Below are 27309 nucleotides of genomic sequence, written 5' to 3' on the forward strand. Positions count from 1 at the left end.
GAGTTAAGGAATGCCCTATATACATCAACAAGAACTCACACCATGATGCATGGGAAACGAATGGGGCAGATACTGTGCCGGCACCTGGAGAACATGCACACTGGAGATCAGCAGAGTTTTGAACTGTGCTCAGCATGTAAAGGATGGGCAAATATCAGAAAACAGATTGGATATTCAGAAAAACACAAATATATATTTAATAAACGCACACACACACAAAATTACATGTTCAAAATGTTATCAATGATTTTTAGGGAAATCACTTACACCAAAGAGGCACATTTTATTTGCTTCATGTCACTGTTTTGTCTTCCTGAGAATGCATTTGCATTGTTTATTTTCAATCTCTGACAGAGAGTAACAGTTTCTCTTGGTTCTCTAAGCACTCTTTCAGTTTATCTTCCGTCAAAGTCAGACGCTGCTCCAAGATTGAGACAGTCTGTTAGGAGAACAGGGCAACAAGTGCTTGTTATTGATCGTAATGTTTTATTTACAAAATAACTTCTCTTAATACACTAAAGAAACCAGAGAACTGCAAGATTTGATTCAGATATTCCACCATTTCAGTAGCTCACGGAAACTTTAAAAATACATGGGGTTTTTTTGCCGTGCTAAACACATCATGGTCTTGGCATCAAAATAAAACAAACTATTGGAGAAGAACTCTAAAATCCAAATATATTTATTTTTTGACAGCGCATCCCTGTATGTGCTATGTATTCAGTTGTATCAGACTAGAGTATTGATTCGGAGAATAAAGCCTCCAGCTTCTATAACTCTGGAAACTAAAGTGTTGAGAGTTCCCCTTTCAAAGCTGATACCCACAGGGCCACATGAGATGTTCTGCACACACACCAGGGTTTTTCCAAATCTCTCCCTTCCCCCAAACAGGTGTAGCCCTAAACAGCTGCAGGTAAGGCATATGATGTGGAGACTGCAGCTGGGGAAGAATGAGTGACACACCCCTCCGTACCCTTGGAAGCGCCTTCTCAGGGGGTCCTCAGGTCTTGGCACGTAAATATTGTGAGTTATGAAGGGACTTCAGAAAGGGCTTGGATGGACCTCACAAATGTCTGAAATACTTTGTTGTATCAGAATCCAACTATTCAGTGATATCTGCTTTCAAATATATTCTCCACTTTATTGTGGAACACATTAAATTGAGAGGAATGGTGTTACTGAGAAGTGTTGAGCAAGTTTTTGTGGATCTGAACACACCATGTAAGACACGTTCTGTGCTTCTTGGGTAGAAATTGGGTAACGCTCTGATAGACCTTAATTACATCGACAATAACAAAAATGATTGAAGGATGTATTTTTTTCTTTGTCATAATTTTTTTTCTTTTCACAAGTTTTACAAATTTACTTAAATTTCAAAATATGTTTTTCTTAAAATTTTGACTTCTCACCCTTACCACAATGATGTATTTTATTCCTACCTTATACCTACTGCTTTATATAACATACTTTTATCTAATACAATTATTTTCTATTTCACCTATTATTGTTTTCATTCTGCAGCTGATGTATTTTTTCTAGGAGCTCAAAGTACTTCACATATAAAGCAGTTTGTTTTAAATTACCGGTAGTAGATCAATCTACTAAGGCATTTGCTAATTGGGGTGGGGAGGAATTTGTTATCTGTTGGGCTGAGCAATTTTTTTTATTGAAAACTTCTTTTTCGACACTATTTTAGCTCAGGTATGTTAATTATGGTGGCATATCCATCTGATAAAGAGTAGCAACTTTTATTAAATTTAAAGTGCTTCAACTTCCTTCAATATCTCAGAAAGACATCTATTGACATATGATACGCAATTTCTTTCACTGACTGATTAGAAGTCCTACTTCACAAACATAATATTGGTAATTATTACAACTCTGTAGATAGTATTATTATGCATGTATGATCAACGAAGGGCTGAGGCAGAGAGACTGAGTGTAGCCTGCCTCAGGTCAATGAAGGAGTTACCATTTGTGTAGGCCCACCTGAGAAAGTTTTTGAATAGAAAGTTTTTGATGTCAATCTTTAAAATAGATAAATGTTGAATTGAGGGCCCAGATGCGTAAGGAGACAGGAAGAGTCCTGCTAGACCAAACGCAAGGTCTAGCTGGCCCCTGAAGGAGGAACAGGGCTATTTGTCACTTCACCTCTAGCCCCAAGAGGCCTAGTGATTTATTATTTATTTGCAGGCACTCCAGTACATGCAATAGTGTTGGGTTTTTACTCACAAGAGTAAGAACATCCAGCTGCTCCACAATGTGTTCCAAGGCGTTAGTCAAAACTGGAGAAATGCCTACTGGCTCATCCATGGTGTGCGCAATGTATTTACTTCCGTCTTCCAAACTTGTCCTTGTTGCTCTTGGTGAGGATAAAACTGAATGCTGCTGCATGTCTTGGCTGTTCATTCCATCTTGCTGCATGATCACTCTCTCTTGTTGCATGGAAGGTTGAACTAAAGGGATACTTGGTTTTGTCTTTGATTGAAAGGAAAAGCAGAGAGGGTGGTAAGCTTGAAAATCTTCAGCATCCTTTTTTCCCTTTCAGAAGCAAACCTAAGAACTGCAGTTGTTACCCTGCTGTACCTGTTCTCACAAAAAAACAGGAGGTTCCTCCTCAGCCTGCATCTTTTCTCTCTCACATTTCCCCAAAAGGACTTACCAGTTTTAATAACTCGTATTCATCGTTCTTTTATTCTCTGCTGTTCTGGAAGCTCCCAGAAGTATTTTACTTGTAGCCTTTCACTATCATGAAGTGGTTTACAAAATAAATCTCCCTGGTGACTGCTAGCAGGAAGACTCACCATGAGACTGAACTAACACACAGTGATTAGAAGCCTAGTTTTGCATGCCCTTGAGGGTTGGTTCCCAAGGCTGCAAAGCAAGTTATTTATGAGTTGGAGGGGCCTACTAGGCAAGCCCAAGCTCTCAGGGCCACCTAAAGTAGCTCTTTAGATCTCAGCCACAGTTAGAAGTGTTACTGTACCAAAGCCGTTTTTCCTGCATGGAAGCAGTTTCGGCAGATTCCACTCTTGAGTGTGCCAAGTAAAAGGTAAAGGTACCCCTGCCCGTACGGGCCAGTCTTGACAGACTCTAGGGTTGTGCGCCCATCTCACTCAAGAGGCCAGGGGCCAGCGCTGTCTGGAGACACTTCCGGGTCACGTGGCCAGCGTGACATCGCTGCTCTGGCGAGCCAGAGCCGCACACGGAAACACCGTTTACCTTCCCGCTAGTAAGCGGTCCCTATTTATCTACTTGCACCCGGGAGTGCTTTCGAACTGCTAGGTTGGCAGGCACTGGGACCGAACAACGGGAGCGCACCCTGCCGCGGGGATTCGAACCGCCGACCTTACGATCGGCAAGCCCTAGGCGCTGAGGCTTTTACCCACAGCGCCACCCGCGTCCCTAGTGTGCCAAGTAGGCTGAGGTTATTACAGACTCCAATGCAAAATCAAATCAAATCAGGACTATTCTTAAATAAGGTTGTAGGGGTGGGGGGGGGGCAGAGGCATTCTGTATGTATGTTGAAACACATATGGAAATAAAAGGAAGATAAAGTGAATTCTCTGTAGCTTAAATGATGAAAGCTAAAAAAATAGAGCCAAGTATTTAGCATCACAAAGCATCAGAGAGAAACAAATTCTCTTCTCCACATCAAACCAAGGATAAGTTCTTATTTATTTGTTTGTTTCGTAAAACTGATATACGGCTTGATTGTAGAAAAAACCTCAGTACAGCAGTCCTGCACGAAGCTTCTTATAGTCAGTGTCCCTGCCATTTGACAGATACAACAAGCAGGCCTAGTCAAAGAGACCAGGTGCTGCTCTATCTGAATCTAGGCAAGAAGGAATTTCTTCCATGTAGATCTGCCATATAGCTAATGACATCAAACACTGGTACAATTCAAAGGCAAAAGCACATCCTTAACAGAATCTATTTAACTCCAAAGTACTGTATATCAGTTGTAAGAATTTTGCCTGCAAATAAACTAAGTCATAGTGTACTGGAGAAAGTTCATGCCATGTTGTTCGACTCAAAAACCATCTGCATTTAATCTCTGGCCAGGCATCACACACATAAAGCATATCTGACAGCTTCCTGTGGAATACCAGGAATGATCTCATGACAAACAAGGATTTGAAGATAGGCTTTCTAATGAATCATGACGTTGGTGAGGCATGTACTTTAAAAATAGGATGGCCAGCTCCCAGTTTGCCTTCTGATGTTGAACTTTTTTGCACTGCTCTGTTGCATGCAAGGTGAAAAACACACACACTACCTCTTATTTAAGAACAGACTAGATACGTAAAATGGGAGTTCATTAAGAACTAGATCTTCACAGTGATATATGCTTAAGGAGTAGCTATTATAGAAATAAATATCAGTATATCTGACTGCATTGTTTGGGAGGAAGCTTATGCATTTTACTCGACAGTCCAATAGTTTATTAAATCACAAAACCAGATGACGATAATTGAATTTTGTTCAAGCAAAATAAATACAAATAGCCAGTTTGTAATCTTTATTATTACTCCTACCATATTACTTCTTTTGTAGCCATTTGGTTCTAGTCCTTTGATATTACTTTCTTTTTTCACACATTTGAAGTGTCAAAACCAACCATATCTTTATTATAGTGCCATCTGAATTCATGACACCTTACAAAGAATGAGACAGCAGGTCTCTATCTTCAAGGCATATACAATCATACCTTGGTTTTCAAACAGCCTAGTTCTCAAACGTTTTGGCTCCCGAACAATCGAAACTTGGAAATGAGTGTTCCGGTTTTTTAATGTTCTTTTGGAAGCCGAACATCCGACGGGGCTTCCGCGGCTTCTGATTGGCTGCAGCTGCTTCCTGCAGCCATTCAGAAGCTGCGCTTTGGTTTTCAAATGTTTTGGAAGTCAAATAGAATTCCGGAACAGATTCCATTCGACTTCCAAGGTATGACTCTGTGTGTGTGTGCGCGCGCCATGTGACTGTGAAAGAAAGCAATTACTATATACGTTTTATGTATTCCATCCCAGCAACCCTATCAAACCTACTGGAATCAGCAATGGAAGCAAGACTTGGTGGGCTGCACCCTAAGCAGGTTAGGCTTTTAGTTGATGTCTGGCTTTTGTACAATGTTACCCAGGGATGGGACATGCCAGTTTCTGAAGTATAACACAGAGTTTTCAATTAAAGTTCATATTCCCTTGATTGATACAGAGTTCAGAAAATGCCTGGATATACAGAATAATAAAATGTTAGTAATAATTTCAATGTATAAAAAAGAAGTGATAAAAACTACTCTCTTAAGGTTAGGCATTTTAATATGTTCAATTTCTTGTTCGACAGACCGATCCTATGATTCAAGAAAAGGCCAAGCCGAAGGATCTTTCTACTAGCTTTACACTACAAAGATTGTTTAGCGCAGATCAAACAATCACATCACAGCAGTTACACACAGTGAAGTTTGTATTGCTTTGGGGGAAGGGGAAGAGAGAGAACATGACCAACTCTTAAATTGTGCACTGCTTTCTATTCACCTTCATAAGCCACAGAAGCTCAAAGTCTGGCACAAATGTACCCTGCCTAATTCTATAAAACAGGGAATGGATAAGTACTCAAGGAAAGCTTCCCAGGGAGACAGAAGTAGAAGTCGCTTCATATATTCTTGCAGCTTAAGCCCTAGGAATGAGCTGTAAATCTGTGGCAATGCCGGGACCCCCACAAACCACAAGCGGCAAGGCTAACAGGATTACCAGCTCCCTTAATGAAACCGACATTTTCACAGCTCACTTCGTTATTATTACTAATTTAGCATAAAGCTGGTCAAGCTTTTGGAGGGCACCAGGTCATTTCAGAACAAGAAAAAATAAAAATAAAACCTCATCGACTTGATTTTATGATAACATATGCAAGGGAAATAAACTCAGCTCCCCAGTTGCTGCCTTTGCAGCTGTGGTTGGGGAAGACGGTTTTATTTCTTTATTTGCTGAGGTTGACAGCTGTGCTATATTTAGCACAACTACAATGGCATTAAATAGCAGCTGCTTTTCAGCCATGGTCTATGGGAATAGTAAGTGGGTCTATATGGTCTGTTTGACAGATCTGGGTTTGGGGTGCGAAATATGGAAAGCCCCATGAGTGTTGTGCTTCAGATTGCAAATGGTCTTAAAGGAAGCTTCCTGAATAGCTCATAAATCAATGGTTGTTATTGCTTAGCATTTTTAACACAGGGGAAAAAAATCTAGCCTATTACAGGTGTGCGCAAGGGCTGCAGATGCGCACAACAGGAAATGCCAATATTCACTAGTTCTGTGAGCTTGATTAACCTGTCCCATCCTCTTCAGTGTCAAGCTATGCCCCAAATATGAGACGCTGGAGAGAGCAAGGCATTTTCTACCCCAGTGAAGAAATGTGCTCTATTAGACCAATATGTAGGTATTGGTTGCATATAATCACTTGCATAGAATTATACTTCTGTGTAGATATGAATGTTAAAACATTGCATTTTTATATTAAGCCAATGTTTTCCATGACCTTTTCATATCCTAAATTTAATTTACATTTAAAAATGCGAGCTGAATTTTCATCTATCAGCAAAGCAGGTTGAGTTTAAAAAGAAAAAAGGGGGAAAGAGGGCACCACCAGAGACTAAAATCATCAGGCTCTGGGCTCCCAAAGGTGAGAAATTCCCTGACAGGAAGTCAACTCTAAATATAAATGCTTCAGGAAGGAGAACATACAAGTGCCTTCATAAACTACAAAAAATTCTTGTGAAGACCAGAGGCGCCAAAAATAACAATATGATCTCTACAGAGAGGGGTAAAGAAATGTCATAAAGGCTGGTTTTCAGTGTCCCTGCAAACAGCTGCTGCAGGAAGCTCTTAAAATGAGAAGGACAAATAACTCAAAACCGCTGAAACATTCCCACTATTTGCTATCAAAATAAAAATGAGCCAAGTTTTATTTGCAGCAAGTTTTTTCAGACCATAGTTAAGACCTTATAGTGAGGCCTTTTGGCAAAGGTGCAGAGCAACCTATCTCTTTCCTGGTGTGGAGTTCTAGCACCTTCTCCAAAAACAGCTTAACAAGCTCTACCCCTCCTTCCTGCCTTCCCTATCTTGCCTTTGATGCACAAGAGGACATGCCACATGAATACACCATCTTTGTCAACTGGATTTTCAGTCTGAAATGGTGCAGAACTGATATATATGGAATCTACTCCAAGCTAAAAAGTTCACCAATGCTGACTGAACATTTCCTTTCCTTACAAAAATGATTAGTTGTAGTCCACTTGAAACACAGAGAATACTTAGGGAGCAATATCACACTCTCTTAATAGTGAGCCATCTTGGCTGCAAGTCCTGAAAGACCTGCTCCCTCCCTGCCTTGCAGGCTTTCCCTCACCTGGCCTGGGAGGGCAGCACCTGGACTGACTCCAGCTACAAAAGCTGAGTGTTGGACCTTCTCTTGTTAGCATAATGATTCCATAATAGGCCTTTTAGCAGCTAATCTGCTAATCCCTTAAGCCTTTAATAGCCGCTAAACCGCTAATAGCGCTAATCCGCTAATAGGGTTGCTTCGCAAGACGAAAAAACCGCTAGACGAAGAGACTCACAGAACGGATTCTTTTCGTCTTGCAAGGCACCAATATATATATATATATATATATACACACACACACACACACACACACACCAAAATCCAGCAACAAGGAATGTTGAGTGTCAGCTGGAAATTTAAAAAATGGAAAAGGTGGAGTTACTAACAATTCAAGTTCCTAACAATTCAGAGAAACGTACTCTGAACAGAACACTACCACTGCAGGGTGCAGAGATGATATGCTGTAATATTTTGTTGTAGGTTGAAATAATATTTTGCATAGATAGGGATTTTGAATGGTCACACTGTTTTGCATCCAATCACCCTGGTAAACCTTGCAATAGCTCTGTAAGACTGGGAACAACAATACTAAACTTATTGCAAATTGTGGGAGGACAAGATGGAGATGGGCAAACAATAAGGGACGAGGGGAAGGAAAACTCTAGATGTACATTACAAAAACATTGGGACTCTTTGATGGAAAGCACACATATTGTTGTCATGTGTGGGACTAAGCTCAGGAGGAACAAGTTCTGCTAGTCTGAAGAATAAGGGACAGTGAAGAGCACCGACTATCTCGGTGCCTGAGATATCACAGGTGATGTTTCCTAGATTGTACAAGCTTTCTTTGAGAAAAGTGATTTAAACATGTGTTTCTTTGAAGGCATAAATGTGCAAATAGCAGATAGCTCTTCAGAGGCCTGGGGAAGACAAGAGTGTGTTGAGGAAATGAGCATCCACTACAGGGTCAGGAATGCATGGCATCTGAAGAGTGACAGCAAGGGAAAGGTCACCCTTCAGAAGCTAAATACTTTGTTAGCTTCTGTTTTGATGTAGGTCTGTCAAACCCCTGGTAACTTTTGAGCCAGAGGCAAGATTTGAATCCAGCACCTCCAGATTCACAGGCTCAGCTTGGTTTCTTTCCTGCTACACCATAAAAGATTACAGTTTGTCTGAACCAGTTTTCAATTGTAATTACGGCCCTACTCTAGAACCACTGAATTTCTATGCCTTAGCTTTATCTTGACCCAGAATCTTACCACTCTCTCCCAAATCCTTCATAACACCACTGTGTGTGTGTGTGTGTGTGTGTGTGTGTGTGTGTGCGTGAACCCTCTCAGATTCCAAGAGCCTTTTGGCCTTTTGTTCAAACAAGTGCATGTCTCTCATTTACCAAACACAGACTGCATGTCTTTCTTCAAGGCTGCATTCTTAACATAGGGACACAATCCAGCCAGAGAGTTTAAACTGCCATGCTGTTTTCAATGGGTTGACTTCAGAGGAAAACAGGCATAGAATTGTTCTGTTAAAGTGCTCAGTTTTAGCTGGAACATGCACAAGGGGGAAATGCAACAGGTTTTTGCACCTTGTAGGCATGGGCGTAGCCAGGATTTTTGTTAGGGGGGCAGGCCTTTTGTTAGCGGGGGGCAAAACCTCAGTTTGCTATGTATTTTTATTGAATTTTATTGATGGGGGGGGGAGCTGCCCCTCTCCCGCCCCCGGCTGCACCCACGCTTGTAGGTCAAGACAACACACACATTCCTGTTTTGACTGCCCATTTTCAGGGGATGGGTGTTTTTGGTGGCATAATTTGCAACGACTGGGGGGGATGGACATCCCGCTCCCCATCATGTATGTGACATTTATCCTTGGCTCAGCTATATCCTACTCATTTTTAAGTCATCTGAAGGCTGTGCACTCCCATATGCGGTGTGTAATGCACATATATCTAAGATTTCCAAAAGGAGAGCAGGCAGGCAGACATACACGTGGTTATTCTGCAATGGCAAGGTTATTTCCCTTATCACCACCCATCTATATTATGTGTGGGTAAGTAGGGACGCGGGTGGTGCTGTGGTCTGAACCACAGAACCTAGGGCTTGCTGATCAGAAGGTCGGTGGTTTGAATCCCCGCGACGGGGTGAGCTCCCGTTGCTCGGTCCCTGCTCCTGCCAACCTGGCAGTTAGAAAGTACGTCAAAGTGCAAGTAGATAAATAGGTACCGGTCCGGCAGGAAGGTAAACGGTGTTTCCGTGCACTGCTCTGGTTTGCCAGAAGCGGCTTAGTCATGCTGGCCACTTTCTGGAAGCTGTACGCCGGCTCCCTCGGCCAGCAAAGCGAGATGAGCGCAGCAACCCCAGAGTCGTTTGCGACTGGACCTAATGGTCAGGGGTCCCTTTACCTTTACCTAGGTAGGGTACTGTACTATTGTCACTGAAGAGGAAAGCATGGGCTGTTGTGCAGAGGCTCATGCTTTGATTCCCCCAGAAAAATGGGCCTTACAAATATTCCTAAAAGAGTCAGCTATACAATTAGAGCAAGGATTCAGATCCAGCACTGCTTCTCTCTGACTTCCTTTGATTTCAATGGGGCACATCAAGATGGCTGATGGAAGCCTTCTGTGTCCTGTTTCAACTATTTGTGCTATAGGCATTGAATGCTTAAAAAAGAAATTGTTTACATTTAATGTTAAAAAAGTAAAATTGTTTGTAAAGGGTTCCGTGATTCGCAACAATATTTTCCACTTTGGAAAGCAGGCACAATTTGCTACCTAACCATACTTGATGGAATCTGAACAAGCTGGGCCAAAGATATGTGTGCCTACCACATTCAAGTTTAAAGCAGGGCAGTTACAGATTTACAGAACTGCTGATTGCCAGCTTCATTAGCCGCTGGTTATGCTTACGGAGTGGCAAAGGCATTGAGATCAGTAGTAAATCATCTTGTAGGTCAGCAGGAAGCTCATTATGGGCAGACAGTCCAAGTGACAGAAGCACTTTCTGAGAGTGCTAGAGTAGTAATTTCCTGTGTGAAAGGCCTGCTGCTGTTTCTGCATTCCTCAGGGTACAGCTCTCAGAGAAGGTTGCTTTTCCACAGGAAGAGGAAGGAAGCAGTTGTTCAAGATGGCTGTGAGGAATTTTATATATGCCTCAGAATCAGCTGTGAGAATAATGGTCACAGCTTCGATTCCCAGAAGAATGGGGGAAATGAGAAGGTGTGAAGGAGAGAATTGGTGATGGAGGCAGGATGTCACAGTTCACAAGTAAAATACACGATGAAGGTACTATGGGAAAGGAATACAGAGTGAGCGCCCATGCCCAAATCCCACAGAACCCCTGAGGTGTTAATGCAGCGACAAATAAACCCCCCTTTCACACAAAGCGCTTGGTAAAGACTATTAATGAACAACACAGTGGTGCACATTTTCACTTAATTTCAGAACACATATTGTAGATCTCTAGGATCTATTGGTCACTATTATTTGTCTTTTCAAAGCGACACCTTTGGTCAAGAAAATACTCCCTAGCTGCAGTATACAAAGGGGAGGTCTCACCCAGAAGTGGAGCAGATCTTTACATACTTGTAGTTCACTGAACCAGAGTAGCCACCAACAGCTCTTGCCCTGGCATCTTTGGCAACAGTCTCACAGGGCTGAATTAAAAACCCTGGTATGCAGCATTTTTTGGTGATGGTCTACAAAAATCACATAATAAGAAATCTGAGAATAATATACCCAATATATAGTTGCTGAGGCATGGACATAGGAAGTCAAAGTATTTAGGGAGCAGCAACATCAAAACAGAAAGAGAGCCTTTGGGCATAAGGTAATCTGTAGCATTGGATACCCTTGTAATTTGGCTGGAATGAAATAAATAAGGCATGAGTACCAGATGCTGTGCAGGATTTGGAAGTCAACCCTATCCAAACATATGTACAGCTTTTTAATTGCTCTGGATTAAAAAAAAAGTGTTAGAATCAATGTTTGGATTATATTTTAGTTTGTAATTCATCCTTGGAAAACTTACCAGTAAAACAGAAGGTGAGGTAATATCTATGACAGGAGGGTCAAGTGTTTGCATATCTGTGACGTCATAGCTGGGATCTATCTGTTGAAAATCAGAGTTGAAAATATTATGATTGTTTCATCTACAGAAAAATGGACACAGGATGAAAGACCACATGTCAAGATAATATTCCCATTGTCAAACTATTAAATGTGTATCAAAATCACAGAACTGAAGAGTTGGAAGGGACCCCCCTTTAATGTAGGAATCTCAACTTGTAATCTCAGTTAGTAGCAGCCATTTACATACAGCACAATTTTCTTCTGTATGGCTTGGTTTCTGCCAAGGTAACTGGATTTCTCCTCAAGGTGTTTGGAGCAATTACTAGTTATAAGCCACATTCTTGCTTCTAAGATGAACCAGTGCTTTTAAAAATGTCAGAAGCCTTATCCACAAATGCAGAGTGCTAACAGCAGGACTCTCACCGTGACAAAGCATCCTAAAATCACACAAAGCACACTAAAATATATCTGAGACAGTCAAGAACAGATCAGTCACAATCAATGACATGATGTTAAAATATCCCTCTGTCACATCAAAACCTTTAAAAAGCTTGCCGACATAAATTTTTAAACATCAACAATTATGTGCAGATGAAGCAATCGGCCTGGAAAGCCCCATTCTAACCTGACATTGTTTCAACTTCTTCCATGGATGAGACTTCAAGCAAGGCCTCACAAAGCCTAGAGGAATCTAGTGCAGTAGCTTCTGGATAACTGCCAAACAGGGTCCATGTGCTCCTGTCTTCATTTAACTTGTCAGGAGAGGGGCTAAGGCATTTGGTACCAACCGAAGCTTCCAAATTTTAGCAGCTTCTGGATCATAAAGCTATTTTAACTCTCTTTTTCATGTGTGATTTAAAACAGTTTTACAAAACTGGTGTGTGCATGTGGGTGCAAAATAAAGAATGGCAGAAGGAAACTGAACAGTTTAGGAAATTGAGGCCCAGAGAACTTTTAATGGTAATCTCTTTCCTGTGGCTGTAAAATTAATCTATATCCTGGTCCTTCATCACATATATTGCCCAGGTAAGATTGAAACTATAGGACACAGTGTGACATTTCCAGTATTTAAAAATATATTCATTCTGGAAAAAAAAAAAATCTCATACTGGCTGTGCAAACTATTCTTAAATGTTAGTGCCATCTAGTGTCTGTTTGCCTTAGATGACAGCTATTGATTAAAATTTTTTATGGAAAGCATATAGAGCAGGGGTCAGCAAACTTTTTCAGTGGGGGGGAGGGGGAGGTCCACTGTCCCTCAGACCTTGTGGGGGGCCAGACTATATTTGGGGGGGGGGGAGAGAACGAATTCATATGCCCCACAAATAACCCAGAGATGCATTTTAAATAAAAGGACACATTCTACTCATGTAAAAACACACTGATTCCCGGACGGTCCGTGGGCCAGATTTAGAAGGTGGTTGGGTCGGATCCGGCCCCTGGGCCTTAGTTTGCCTACCCATGATATAGAGCTATCCTATACTATACAGAATCTTGGATGATGATACAATGATGACATGACATGACCTATCAGCATTATTACTCGGCATCAAGAAGATGGCTGAGAGTATTATAAACCATCTACAGTTGGTAAATATGGAATAGCCATATTAAAAGGTGTTATTTTTCATTAATGGGAATACTTAATAAACCCAACAATTATGGTGACTGCCTTTTACTGTATGACACTGTTCCCTTCTTTTTGCATGTGTGCATGTATTTCTGTCCTTCTCTGTCTACACCTGTGCACAAATATTTATTTAGTTGATAAAGATATGTACTGATCTATTTGACTCCTAGTAAGTTAGCTTGATCCCAGCTCCTGCCCACCTAGCAGTTCGAAAGCACGTCAACGTGCAAGTAGATAAATAGGTACCGCTCCACCAGGAAGGTAAACGGCGTTTCTGTGCGCTGCTCTGGTTCACCAGAAGCGGCTTAGTCATGCTGGCCACATGACCCGGAAGCTGTCTGCGGACAAACGCCGGCTCCATTCGTCCTATAGAGTGAGATGAGTGCACAACCCCAGAGTCATCCGTGACTGGACCTAACAGTCAGGGATACCTTTACCTGAGTTAGCAAAAACGTATAAGACAAGTACAAATACCTGCTGGAAATGTAAAGAAAAAGAAGGTACCATTTGCCATATGTGGTGGTCGTGTAAAGTAATAAAAGCATTCTGGGAAATGATATATAATGAAATGAAAAAATGTTTAAAATAACTTTTATTTAAAGAAACCAGAAGCTTTTTTTTAATTAGGAATTAGAGGTACTGATATCCCAAAGGACCAGAAAAGACTTTGTCTGTATGCGACGACAGCTGTGCGGATGCTACTACCCCAGAGATGGAAAGAAGACAAAGTCCTGACCAAAGAGGAATGGCAAACTAAGCTGGTGGACTACGCCAAAGTGGCAAAAGCGACCAGAAAGCTCAGGAATCAAGAAGACAAAAATTTTAAGAAAGAATGGGAAAAAAATTGTAATATATCTAGGAGGCCACTGTAAGCAGATGAAAACATTAGCAGGATTTTAATAACACTTGTAATGTAACAATCACTGTGGACAATATGGGCAGAGACAAAACATGGATCACGAAATAATATGAAGTTGAAAATGTTGACACTAAGACCCAAGGAGGGAATGGGGGGGGAAGTCGGGCGATTCAGAGAAATCTCAAAATGTGGACATTCATTTGGTATTGTTATAACTTTATTTTTGTAAAACCAAATAAAAATTATTTTCAAAAGGAAAAAACCAGACTTGAACTGGTTTAATGTACATTTCTGCATTAAAGGGAGGGGTGAATATTGGGGTCTGTGCTGGTACTGATTCAATGATTACAGATTTGAGTTCCCGGGTGAACACATTAATTCTTTACTGATTTGATAACAAGCTAGTTTTTGTTGGGCTTATTTAGGAACATGGGGAAATGGACCATATAAAACCTCAGGGTCTGCAAAAGAGTAGATTGAGAGGGAACGGAATGGAATAGCCTGGAAGAGAGAATGGTTGGCTGACATTCCAGGAAGCAATATTTTGCTGCAGGTCTCACTTGCAGGCAACTACTTGCTAACTTGTAAATAGTTAGAGGTTAGAAGCCATAATGTTTACCTCAACAGATTGTGGTTTTGCACCATGGCGATGAGGTGATCGAGGGTAAATATCAAGAAGGTGAGGGGGTTCATCCCCATGTAATTTTCGCATGTGATTTTTAAGAACTTTCTTGTATTCAAATGCATCAAAGTTTGTTTTCCAGAACAATACCTGTAAAAAGTCATAAATAAAAATATTGACTGATGTTTAACTCACACTTACTGTTTTGGTTTTGTGGTCCTTGCATTTGGCACGAGGACACAGGAGAGATACTGCGAAATACTTTGCCTCTCTTAGGCAGGGAGGCATCTCAAGGCAAGACCTCGCAGATGCGCAAACAAAGGGGCAGGGGCTCAAATTATAATAATGTCAGTAAGACTGTTAAGAAAGTATTAATGAAACACAGTAAACTCTTAATTGTTTAGAGCATCTAATAAAATCATGTTTCACGTTAAGAAATCAAAATCGTTAACAAACCTGTGCATCCACACCACCAGAGACAAATGTTTCTCCACCTTTTGAAAAGGCTACAGAGAGAACAGGTCCCTAGTCAAAAAGAAGAAAAGAAGCCAGATTAAAAATAAAATTAAAAGACTTCATAGTGTTTATAATTTTAATATATTTTCCTCCTCCCCTCCATAATAATGCCTATCCTTTTCTTGCCCATCATCTTTCCTATTCCTGTATACGAGTGTCTCTGCCCCCATCATTCAGCCCGGACACTGAGGTCTAGTGCTGAGGGCCTTCTGGCCCTCACAGAAATAAGTGAAAGGACAGAGAACCAGGCAGAGGGCCTTCTCAGCAGTTGTGTCCACACTGTGGGACACCCTCCCATCAGATGTCAAAGAGATAAACAACTACCGTATTTTTTGCTCTATAAGACTCACTTTTTCCCTCCTAAAAAGTAAGGGGAAATGTGTGTGCGTCTTATGGAGCGAATGCAGGCTGTGCAGCTATCCCAGAAGCCAGAACAGCAAGAGGGATCGCTGCTTTCACTGCGCAGCGATCCCTCTTGCTGTTCTGGCTTCTGAGATTCAGAATATTTTTTTTCTTGTTTTCCTCCTCCAAAAACTAGGTGCGTCTTGTGGTCTGGTGTGTCTTATAGAGCGAAAAATACGGTATATGACTTTTAGAAGACATCTGAAGGGAAGCTTTAAACGTTTCTGAGGTTGATGTCTCATTTCAACTTGTCAACTCAAAGCAAAAAGGAAAAGGAAAAGGGAAAAAAAGGAATTTTTGATTAATGTTGCCTGTGTCACAGGCAGAAATTACATTTAAGCCCCTCTCCTCTTCTACAATGCAGTTTATATTGAGACCATAACATTGTTAGCCATTCATTAGCATGGCTTTTGCTCCCTTTGAAACAAAAATATAAAACACGTATGATGTTCATTACCCTATCCCCTGTGAAGTCCTACTGAGCTTCATTCTAAGCTCTAGGCCAGTTTCAAAAGATATACAGAACTGAGCGAGACTGCATACAAATTGGAAGCTCAGATAAACAATATTGGTAACACCCAGCTTCACTTTTTCTATCCCTTCAACTCTGTTTAGGCTGTCTCAGGACTCAGCTAAGCAGATACCACTCCAAATTGCACGGTTGCTGCATCCCTGTGATAGCGGCTCATCTCTCAAGTCCTGTGTGAACTAATGCAGTCATGGCTGGCTGTGACAGGTAGTATAAAAAAACTACAGGGCACCAGGTTGGTGAAATCCAGGCCACTAAGTAGGATAGAAATTTAATAAATGGTTCTGATTCCCAGCAGAAGCGAAGTGCCTGCAGAATCAGCAACCTGCATTAGCACACTGCTCATTCGAATTAAACCAAACTTTATCTTCCCTTTGGCTTCACTTGATGTGTGAACCAGGCCTGTGTAACTCAGTTCAGTTCTCTTAGCCTTAAATCAGTGTAGGAAATCCGTTTTATTGTAACATGTGAAGTAAAACAGCTGAAGATACACCTGCTGAACATTTTGTGTTTGCTAAGTTTGCTGAATGGTTGTATTCACAGCCCAAGCACATCCATCGCCACACTTTTCACATTCCAGTAACTCTGTGTTTCCGCTCGAAACAATTATGTCTTTCAAGAAAACAGCAATGTATGAGGGGGTCCTTAGAAGCCCAAACAAGCAAGAGGGTAGAAGAGAGAACAACATGCTACCTCATGCCCATGAAGCGTATACAAGAGCCTTCCTCCTAAAAGATCCAAAATCTTAACAGTACTGTCGCTGGAAGCTGTGAGGAGATAGTTGCCAGAAGGATGGAAAGACGTGCAGTTCACGCCGGCTCTGTGAACTGATTTAAGTAAAAAAGAATTCAGATTTGGATGGCAAAGAAAGGAGCCAATATCTGCACTGGCTAACACCGCAATCCACAGCATGCTTACTGAGAATTGTTTTCAAAGGCACTTACTCCCAGATACATGTTCATAAGAGTGCAGCTGAAAACTGATTCATCAATATAAATAAAGTTCATTCTCTAATGAACAACACCTTTTGTTTTAATTCTGCAGTAATCATTAAAATATTTTCGACCTATCCCTGCCTCAAACCTTCCTGACTTATAGCCACTCTATTATCCCTAAACCAGGCATCGCCAAACTTGGCCCTCCAGCTGTTTTGGGACTACAATTCCCATCATACCTAGCTAACAGGACTAGTGGTCAGGAATTATGGGAATTGCAGTCCCAAAAACAGCTGGAGGGCCAAGTTTGGCCATGCCTGCCCTAAACTATGCCTATAGTTCCCCCTCAGCTGTTTCTCCTTTGTGTTGCATTGTGGTTAGGACTACTTCATTCTATTGAGCAAAACCCAGCAACCCTGTGTTCTTCTGCAGAATTGCACATAAAGTTGTTAACAGATGCACTTAACAGTGCCGCTTAAGATGGAGGCATATGATCATCAACTGAGGCCCTTCTCCTTACGCCTCCTCTGCGAGAGGTCGGCAACACAAGAACAGGGCCTTTTCTACAGTGGCTCCCTGCTTGTGGAATGCTCTGGCTTGCGTGACACCTTTGTTACATATATTTAGGAAAAAGCATTCCTCTTCTCCTAGGCCCTTGGATACCTAAACATCCCATGGCCTTTTAGACTGTTTGTGTCATGAAGGGGGGCGGTATTGTTTTGTTTGTTACTATGTTTTGCATTTTTGTGTTTTTAAATTGTAAACCTCCCTGCAATCCTTGGATGAAGGGCAGTATATTATAATAATAATAATAATAATAATAATAATAATAATAATAATAATAATAATAGCTTTGTGACTCACAAATCCAAAATATTCAAGAGGTAGGCTGGGAACAGAAGGCATCTAGTCCTTGGGCATGGCTTTCAAAGAAGATGCTGCCTTGCTTGCTATACTCCAGGGCAGGGATAATCAATGTGGTACTCTCCTGATGCTATTGGACCACAAATCCTATCATTCATGTTCACTGGCTATACTGGCTAAGACTGATGGGAATTGGAGTCTGTCAACATCTGGAGGGGAAAATGTTGCTTACTGTTCTAGGGTAAAAGTCCAGCTCTTATAGCTGAATCCCTGAACCAGCTGTCTAGAAACGATTTTTAAGAAGGTTGGTTAAATGAATGATTTGGAAAACCACCCATTTTCAAGGGGTTTCAAACCATGTGTAAGGGATCTGACATGGGTTTCTGAGAGAATGGCTGTACTTTCGGATTCTCCTGCCCTGGTTTTAACTGAAGGAGCCTGTAGACCAGAGCCGAGGAACTTTTTGGGTTCCATGGGAAGTATCCATATTAGATCTAGCCTTGTGGACCCACCTGTCAATCACCTGACACCCCCCAATACCACCAGGTGATTAGGACCTTTGAAGCATCAAAGTTGAGACTTCAAAGCACCACACAAAACTTGCAAAGAGACCTGCACAGTGCTTTAAAGTGTCTGAGGCTTCAGCTTTCTGCAAGCACTGGTTATGCAAAAGAGATCCAGACAGCTCCAACTCTGCTACCCATCTGCTGGTGGTGGAGCCGACATCAGCTGTGTGAGCCAATCCTATAGGCTTTGGCTTTGCTGCAGGTAGTACACAATGAAATATATCGTATAACATGAGTAAACAAGAGCTTTTGGCTTCTGAAAGAAATGAATCTCCACACACTAACAGAGAATGATTACTGGGTTAGGGATGGGTCTTTGGGTACAGAGAATCTGAACCCCCTTCAACAACCAAATGCAAGAAAAGCAGAGCATAGAAACACAAGCTGATTTTATTTTTCTCTCCTAGGTCTAGCTCAAAGTATCTACCTTATTGAAAAAGATACTTGTGATTTTATCTACACTACTGTGCTGCCATCCTGTGGCTTAAAGTAGCAAGAACACTTAGTTCTTATTGAGGGAAAGCAGATGGATTCTTTTAAAGCCTTGATCAAGAGTCCCAGGGGTCAGCAAACTTTTTCAGCAGGGGGCTGGTCCACTGTCCCTCAGACCTTGTGGGGGGAGGACTATTTTTTTTTTTTTGGGGGGGGGGAATGAACAAATTCCTATGCCGCACAAATAACCCAGAGATGCATTTTAAATAAAAGGACACATTCTACTCATGTAAAAACATGCTGATTCCCGGACCGTCCGCGAGCCAGATTTAGAAGGCATTTGGGCCGGATCCGGCCCCTTAGTTTGCCATGATCAAGAATAAGGGCTCATCCAGACTTCTGTTTGTCCTGCCACTTTTGCCTGGGAAACTCTGGTCTTTAGCACAGAATTGGAGCAAACATCAATCGGGTTTTCTGCAAGCTGGTATTTGCTCTGATTTAGTGCAAAAGAGCAAGTTTTCTAGGGGGAAACGGCAGGACAAGCAGAAAACAACTCTGACCCATGCTTTCTAGGTGCAGTATTGAGGAAATGTGGTTGAGCCCTGAAGTTTAAGAAAGAATATGTTGGTCAAAAAGGAATGTTTCATTAAACAAACAGCAATAGCCAGACTATTAAACGATAAGAATATATAGCAAATGTAACTAATTTTACAAAGGCATGTTACTACATGGCTACACGTTTTAATTTTTGTTTTTCTTATTTACGATGCAGGACCGTATGAGAAAAATTGAGTGTATTGAGTGTATTTTTATATTTATATCTTGCCATTCCTTCAAGATGAGGGATCCACAAATTCACAAAACCCATTGGGTAGCCCTCCCTGTTGTGGCATGTTTGGCAAGCTCCTGTCCTCCCCCTAAACTTCAATCTGAGGATTGAAGAAGAGGAGAAGGAGAAGTTCTCCCTATGGTTAAACCGTGCATTGGAGGCACTCCAAGTTACAGCACAGTGTATCACAGACAAGCCCCCACCTTTCTCCTGCTCTTGGAGCTAGGAAGGGGTGTGTGGGATTGTTCCTACGTATGGACCGTGCTTCTCTAAAGCTCAGGGTAGCATCAGAGGGAGCTGGGGGAAGGGCATGGTTGTGTCTGCAAGTTTTTGCTAGCTACCAAGACCAGCCAAAAATCTGGGTACCACTGACACTAGAAGCATACAATGGGTTATCCTATAAAGTAAAATAGGGCTGAGAGGTTGCAGATTTTACATGGCCACAGAATGAGCTTAAGAGGTGAGCTGGGATATTAATTCCAGCCACTGTGGTCCTCTATGGTTTATCATTGCTACAGAGTTGCCATCTTTTCATATTTACACACTCAGTGCTTTGGGGGTCATCATCTACTATGGCCCTAAAGTGGAAATTGTGTCAGCATTTTGACCTTGCTAAATGTGAATTTACTAGAATGGTACACTGGGCAGTCTACAGATTGAACTAATATGTTTCTCAAGAAGATTTAGTGGGCAAGAAAAAGCCCATACTGATTCAAGGGCAGTGTTGACACCAAATAAAACCAAAGCAACAGCATAAATGGAACATAAGGGAACATACTTTTAAAATGGCTCATGCAATTTATTAATTACATGTTGCTATATTAGCCATATGCTTATCAAACAGTCCTCTTTTAAAATATTAGTTTCGTATTAATGTATGCTTCCAGATGCTCAGAATGCCAGATTTAAATTCCTTCTGAAATATTTAAGCCAAGTCTGTAACATAGGCTTGCTTTATTATCCCCAAGTAAAAGATAAGAGACAAAGGCTAGGCCAGTGAAGTTAGCAGCAGAGATATGATTGTAACTGGAAACTTTCTGGGACACAGCCGGCATTCTTAGATACTAAGACCTCTGCTAGCTTTTAGAGAAATTACGAAAGGAAGAGGTTTAGTAACCTTTTACCTCGGTGCTGCTGCAATAATTTGTTTATTCGAATGTCCCAGATCTTCACTGCATGATCGGAGCCTGCGCAAGCTATACACGTACCATCAGGACTGAAGTCCACATAGTTGGCAAATCTACAAGGAAACATTAAAAATAACAATTTGTCATTTGTTAAAGAACAATGCCATCCACTTGGCTTACTTTATTGGCCCATGTTTTTAATGAGTTTCCATCACATCTTAAGGACTCAGAGCCATGCTATCTGCCCTCACTATTGTCCTGTGAGGTAGGCCACACTGAGATACGTTTATTTATTTCATAGTACTTATATTATGATTGTAAAACAAAAAAAAAAACCTCAAAGCAGTTTCCATAAAGAATAAAATGAAGTTGTTAGCAGAAGCTATCTTACTGAGCAGGATTTGAACCTAGATACTCCTTGGCAAGATACAATACTTTCTCTTGACAGCCATGCTGGGGTCACTTGCATGCCAGAAAGTCCCTCTTTTCACAGCAGTGATGGGATGTTGCTTCCCTGACTTTCTGGCCTGCTTAAACGCCTATCTCCTGCTTCCCAAACTCATGTCCCACTGAGTGAGCCCCTGGAGACTACTACTGTCAGTGTTTTTCTGTGGCTGCCTTTGTCATATTTCCTACCCCTTTCTCTTGGTTGCCTGGCCAAAGAGTCTGAATCTAGATGCTACCCCAGGATGGCTGTGTGCACTCTCAGCTTGCCTCCTGTTCAGGGAGTAATGTCCTCTCCTTTCTTTCTTTGTGCACTAGGTTGCATGCAAACACAGTTTTGGGGCTCGAGGAAATTTGAACTCCTACCTAGGAAGTGGCAGAAGAGGAATGGTTGATACTGGCTGTATCAGTGGGGCTGATGGTTAGGGGCACTGTGCACACCTAGGCTGGGCTCATCGTTGTGAGTTTATTGACTCCCTCCATCTATGGGGTGGCATGTGCATGTTGTCACCAAGAGTTCCTGACTGGTGAGCATCATGCTAAGCTAAGTAGACTCTGCATGCCTCTTTAAGAAATCCTACTGCTGCCGCAGAGATTTTCTTCTCCATCACAGAGGCACAAACACAGATTGCATTTCCTGCACTTCACTTCCCAGGACAAGGACAAGGCTTGCCCAATGGAAAATGGCCCTGATTCTAACCACTCCTTTCTGCCCACCTCTTAAGGTGCCTTGAATTTCACAAATATGTGAAACATACACTTTTGATCCCCTGCCATCTTTCCAATGGCTGAGCTCCTCAAGCTGTCAATCATTCACCTCCCAAGTCCCACAACAAAAGTGGAACAGTTTTGGCAATGTTTTTGCTTTCACTGTTGAAAACCCAAGCGATCTCCACCATGTAAGAGAATTTAGCTTGTGCAGTTTACGCTAGCTTAACGATACTTGGTGTTTCATTTTGGCCTGTACTCTGCTTATCTCTTTCCTAAGCTTTTTATTTTTAAAACAAACTCTAATTAGGAAAACTAGGGATTGGCTTACTACTTGGCGTCATCCAAATTATTATGTGTTCCATATCTAAACAGCATACCTTTCAGGAAAGAGAAGTAGTAAAGGAAGGTATCTAAACACAGCAGACTGGATTGTACTAGGTTTACGTTATCTGAGACCAAGGGCTTTTCATTATAGCCAGAACATGGCTATAGAGCAGAATGGAAAACTAAAGCACACCAGAAGCACATCTAATACGTTACAGCACAGTAGATTACTCCAAAGAGCCTTAAAATACAGTGACAAGCATAGTTACAAACCCCCTTCGGGCCTTGTCTCTGAGTTTGGAAGATTGGTCGTGGAGACAGTGCAAATGGTGCTGCACCTCCAACACTTTGCTTTTCACAACAACTGAAGAGGCCTCTAGCAGATCTGCAAGTGTCACTACAACACTGCCACATTTCCTTCCATATATGAAGACTGCTTACCCTTCATGATCTATTATATCATCAACACAGGTTTTGTTTCTTAAATCCCAGATTTTAACAGTTTTATCATCGCTGCAAGAAACTATTAATCTTCCATCTGGTGAGTATCTAGAAAGGAAAGAAATATACCGCAGCTTTAAAAACGCCGATATCTAGCATCTAAATCAATTGCCGCTTGCAAAGTTAGTGACCATTTTATCCTGAATTGAACAGACATGTGAAGCTGTTTTAAAAAGACAAAAAAAAAGTTACTGCTTTTCAGAAACCAAGAAGGCAAAGCATGCAAACACTCACTTGGCACAGCGCACCCAGTGTGTGTGCTGGAATAAGGTAAACAAAAGACGTTGGCTGTAAACACTCCAGACTTTTACAGACTTGTCGTTGGATGCAGTAGCTAGAAACTGACTGTCGTACGAGAAGTTCACGCTGCGGACTGCTGATGTATGGCCTTTTAATGGTGTGGATTCACCGTGACTGTATATAAAATATGTTGCACATGCATTAGTCCCACAACTGCATAACAGATTAATCCAATTTCCCCCCACCCTCAACCCAAATCAAACCTAGCTTGTATCCTCAAACAGACAGCTTCCCTTGCTTCTTTGTCCCAGTGCGAAACCCAAAACCTTTTACACAAAGTACAGAAGACGAGAGCAGAGCTGGGGGACTCAAGGGCCAAATCGAGTCCTCCAGAACTTTCTGTCTAGCCCTTGGGATTCTTAGGCCACAGCCGGTCCTTTGCCTGCCCTGCTCAACAGCCTCTTTGGCTGCTTTTGCCTGGCTGGAATGTGTCTGCAAACTGTCATAATGCATTTTGCTTGCCTCAATGGAGATGTGTGTGGGGTGGAATATAGAAGCCTCTGACTTCTACATGGGTAGAACACAGCCTATTGTAGAAAGGTAAGAATAACATCCATGGCTCCACCCATATTTGCCTCTGGCCCCACCCACCACTTGCATACAACCTCCAGAAGGTTTCCCTTGAAGGAATCCAAGTGGATAGCTCAGTTGGTTAGAGTGTGGCGCTGATAATGCCAAGGTAGCAGGTTAGATCCCTGTATGGGACACCTGCATATTCCTACATCACAGGGGGTTAGATTAGATGATTCTCAGGGTACTTTCCCAACTATGATTATATGAATCTGGCCTCTCTGAACTAGAGGAAGCAGTACTATGCCTAAGCCCAACATCTCTTCAGAAACCAAAAACCCTGGAAATAGTTAATTTTCAGTCATACTTACATACATGGAATCCATAGCCTGGCTGTCCTATCTTGAGAAGCAGATGCCAGCAAGTTTCCATCTGGTGAAAACTGTACACTGGTCACACCTTCCAAGTGACCCACAAATCTGAAGGCTTTGGTGTTTGGCTTCAAGTTCCAGATCATAAGAAACCTATCCAAAGAAGAGGTAGCTGGCAAGAAATAATTATAAAGCTCCACACTTAGATATCAATTTTGTGTTCCAACATAAAGGTCTCAGTTACTTTTACTACCAATTTCATGAACTGATATAAAAATAAAATACAGACTCTAATGAAGTCCAATCATTCTAGTTTGAGATATAGGACAATAATTCCACAGCGAATTCAGCCAAATAACAAACCATGTTACCTATTTAGTGTTTGGATGAAGAATGGAAATGGGTAAGCAAATAGGGTTATCACCACTTATTTGCATATTTTACAAAGACATTATTGTAAGGTGACCATTGTTAAATGCACTGTTAAATCCTCTTGTCATAGAGCTGTGATACCATAAGCTTATCCTTGGTTAGATCATCACCCACAAGGCATTAAGAGGCCTGGAGCTGAAAAACGCTCAGAAGTGTTGGCATCTTGCCTTAAGTCGCCAGAGAAGGTGGAGGGCATCAAAGCAAAACCAGTGCACATGAAACAAAGCCTGCAATTCTGTGTGCATTTCCTTGAACTCAACTGAGCTTATTGTTTCTCAGTAAACAGGGTGTAGCACACACTGCAGAGCAGCAATCCTATGTATGCTTATTTCAATAAGTGACTCACCCTCAAATAAAATGTGCATGGCTTACAGCCTCACAGTGCATTCTCAAGGTCACCCATAGTGCAATCCTAAAAACATCTACCAACAATAAATCCTCCTGAGTTCAATGGGACTAACTCCCAGATAAGTGTGTACAGTATTACAGCCTTAAAAGACTAGTTACCCAACACTTGCACTACCCTCCCAAACTTGCAATCAAGGCAAATAAAAGTACCCCAATAAATGCAGAGGGAGGGCTCTCATTCTGATACCTGGTGTTTTTGTTGGGAAATATATATTTGCTGTTAATACAGTCCTTAACTCTGAAGTGTTGAAGACAAATCATTTGGGTCAGAATTCCAAGGCATTCAGTCTCAGATTTACAACTGCCCAACAGGCAAAAGCTGAATAAATAATAGAGACCACACAAATCATTTGTTCATTTATGCTTCAATAAGTAAGCTTACCAAGTGCTCTAGTAGTTGGATTGAAGGCAACACAGGTGACTGCATCTTTGTGGCCTTTAAAATGACGGATCAAGACCGGATCCTCCTAGAGGAGAAGAAAACCTTCTGTAGTTTTCAAAGTTTATTTTAAACAGTCACCTAATCTGATCATTGAATTGCTAAATCAATCAATCAAATAGCACAATCAAGCTGTTAGTGCCACGAGAGTTGAAGACCTGGTTTGCACATAACACTTAGCACAAATATGAAAGCTCCTGGAAATGAGATTGCAGCTGTTTTGTCCTCTTCGATGCCTGCTGCTGCAAGCTCAGCCGTGGTTTGGCTTGGTGCGTTGTCTAAACCCAGGGCTCATAGTTATAGCCAAGCTTTTTTCTATGGCTTCTCACTCTGCTATTTTTAAACAAGCCAGATATAGAAACAGAACAATGATACCTTGTAACAATGAACTTAATACATGAAATAAATGTGTTAACCTCTGTAGAAGCCTGTTTTCTATTCTGTAAATATATATGTGTGTGTGTGTGTGTGTGTGTTTTATGAAGAAATAATTCATTGTCTCCCTTCTCTTACTCTCTAATTGTTCGGTCAAGTCATTTTTGAAAATACAGTAGTGCGATCCTAACAGAACTCTCTAAAGGGTAATGTTTGAATAAACATGTGTCGGACTACACTGTTTGGCACACACTATCAATGCACCTTTCTAGTCAGCCACGTACAAGATTCTGCCCAGCAAGGCTTTCTGTAGCTGTCCAGGTGGTCATGTGCAACAAGAACTGAGGTGTGCATGGGGTGTGTGGGATGGAAGAGCACAGTTCCAGGACTCCCCACCGCACTTCAAGCAATAGCAGTGACATAATATGACCAGCCCTCCTTTCTCAGGCTAGTGAGTGAAAGGATAATGAATATTTCAAGTTAGCATAAGAGCCCTTCAGGATCAGGCCAGTGTCCAATCTAGACCAGCACCCTGTTTTCACAGTGACCAACCAAATGCCCACCGGGAAGCCTGCAAGCAGGTCCTGAGCGCAACAACACACTCCCTGACTGCGGTTTCCAGCAAATGGTTTTCAGAGGCATTATAGCCTTATCCTGCTTGAACTTGCCCAATCCTCTTTCAAAAGCCATCCTAGTTGGTGGGCCATCACCACTTTGTGCTCCCTTCTTGCAGGGAAGCACAGAGGAGGCCAAAGGGCGAGCAAGGTGGGGGCGCTCCTTCCTTTTGGTGCAACTCCTACCTCAAGCTAGCAGCTGAAGCGGCACCACTTCTTTTGCAAGGTCGCTCACATTTATTTTCTTTCTCAATAGTTTTTATCGAAGATTTTGTGTGTGTGTCTTACCAAATAAAACAAATAGGTCGTTCGCATTTCTGATCAAAAGATGAACTTCTGCTGGCTGCAGATCTTTGTTTTTGTTTATATATATATATATATATAATTTTTATTAAATTTTCTGTTTTACAATTTAGAATACTCATTTAAACATCCTTAAAATATCAACGACTTCTCTTTCCACGGTTCATTTTACAAATCATAAATCCCTGCGTATTTTACATGAACTAAACCATTCGGTATTCCATTATTACATCCATCACAATTCATTTACACTGTTGAATTTATCTTAATGCTGCGTTTTCAATGGCTGGAGATCTCTGTATGCGTCTCCATGCTGCACCTCCTACAAGCCACGAAGAAAGCACAAAGGTATTTCCCTCCCAGCTCTTCGCAGCCAGCAGCTCTGCTAACATCGGGGGGCGGGGTGGGATTGAACCCGGGGCTTCCCGTGAGCCCCCGCGCTTCGTTCACTACACCCGCCGACGGAACTCCCCGCGACAACGACGGGGAAGAGAAGCAGCGCCCTGAATGCCCACCGTCGCTGCCGGCTCCCCAGGGGACCCGCCCTAGACTCTCCTACCAGCGCCGCCGCCGCCATCGGCCTCCCGGGGCCTCCGCTGCCCCGGCCAACCACCTTCCGCGGCCCTGTCAAAATCCCCGCTCTCCAGACCATATCAGTCGAGTCCCGACCCCAGCCTCACCCGCAGAGATACGCGGGCGCTCGAGGCGGGGAAGGGAGGAGGAAGGAGGAGGAGAGCGAAGAAGCGCCGCTCGGCCTCCTTTCGAAGCCGAGCTCGCCCATCCATGCCATCGGCGTTCGACGCGCCCTTAAAGGGGCCGGCTCTCT

The 27309-nt window shown here is 42.0% G+C and overlaps 1 protein-coding gene across 4 annotated transcripts; it reads right to left on the reverse strand.

Annotated features, from left to right (window-relative positions):
• Window positions 1–173: 173 nt before the first annotated feature.
• Window positions 174–27309, reverse strand: POC1B (POC1 centriolar protein B). Of its 4 annotated transcripts, none has more exons than XM_083400972.1 (12): window positions 27164–27301; window positions 25135–25219; window positions 23913–24084; window positions 22966–23145; window positions 22672–22779; window positions 20749–20864; window positions 16692–16825; window positions 15008–15076; window positions 14549–14701; window positions 11400–11480; window positions 2233–2478; window positions 174–439 (listed from the first exon to the last, which is right to left on the reverse strand). In XM_083400972.1, the coding sequence occupies exons 1-12, from the start codon at window positions 27266–27268 to the stop codon at window positions 341–343; spliced, it is 1548 nt and encodes a 515-aa protein (XP_083257098.1). In that variant the 5' UTR covers window positions 27269–27301; the 3' UTR covers window positions 174–340. The 4 variants fall into 4 exon arrangements, with proteins under 4 accessions (XP_083257098.1, XP_083257099.1, XP_083257101.1 ...); XM_083400973.1 differs by lacking the exon at window positions 27164–27301 and adding an exon at window positions 27043–27159; XM_083400975.1 differs by lacking the exon at window positions 27164–27301 and having other exon boundaries at window positions 23913–24065; window positions 25135–25209.

Source organism: Podarcis tiliguerta (assembly GCF_965153285.1).
Source record: "Podarcis tiliguerta genome assembly, chromosome: 10".
NCBI lineage: Eukaryota > Metazoa > Chordata > Lepidosauria > Squamata > Lacertidae > Podarcis > Podarcis tiliguerta.

Bases quoted from the DNA above. Each gene is read 5' to 3' on its own strand.
- POC1B (XM_083400972.1), bottom strand. From the start codon at position 27,268: ATGGATGGGCGAGCTCGGCTTCGAAAGGAGGCCGAGCGGCGCTTCTTC. The intron at 22,780-22,965 runs GTGAGTGTTTGC...TTTCCTTTCTAG, and splicing joins CACTGGGTGCGCTGTGCCAA to ATACTCACCAGATGGAAGAT. The intron at 440-2,232 runs GTGAGTAAAAAC...TTCTCCTAACAG, and splicing joins AGCTGGATGTTCTTACTCTT to ACTGTCTCAATCTTGGAGCA.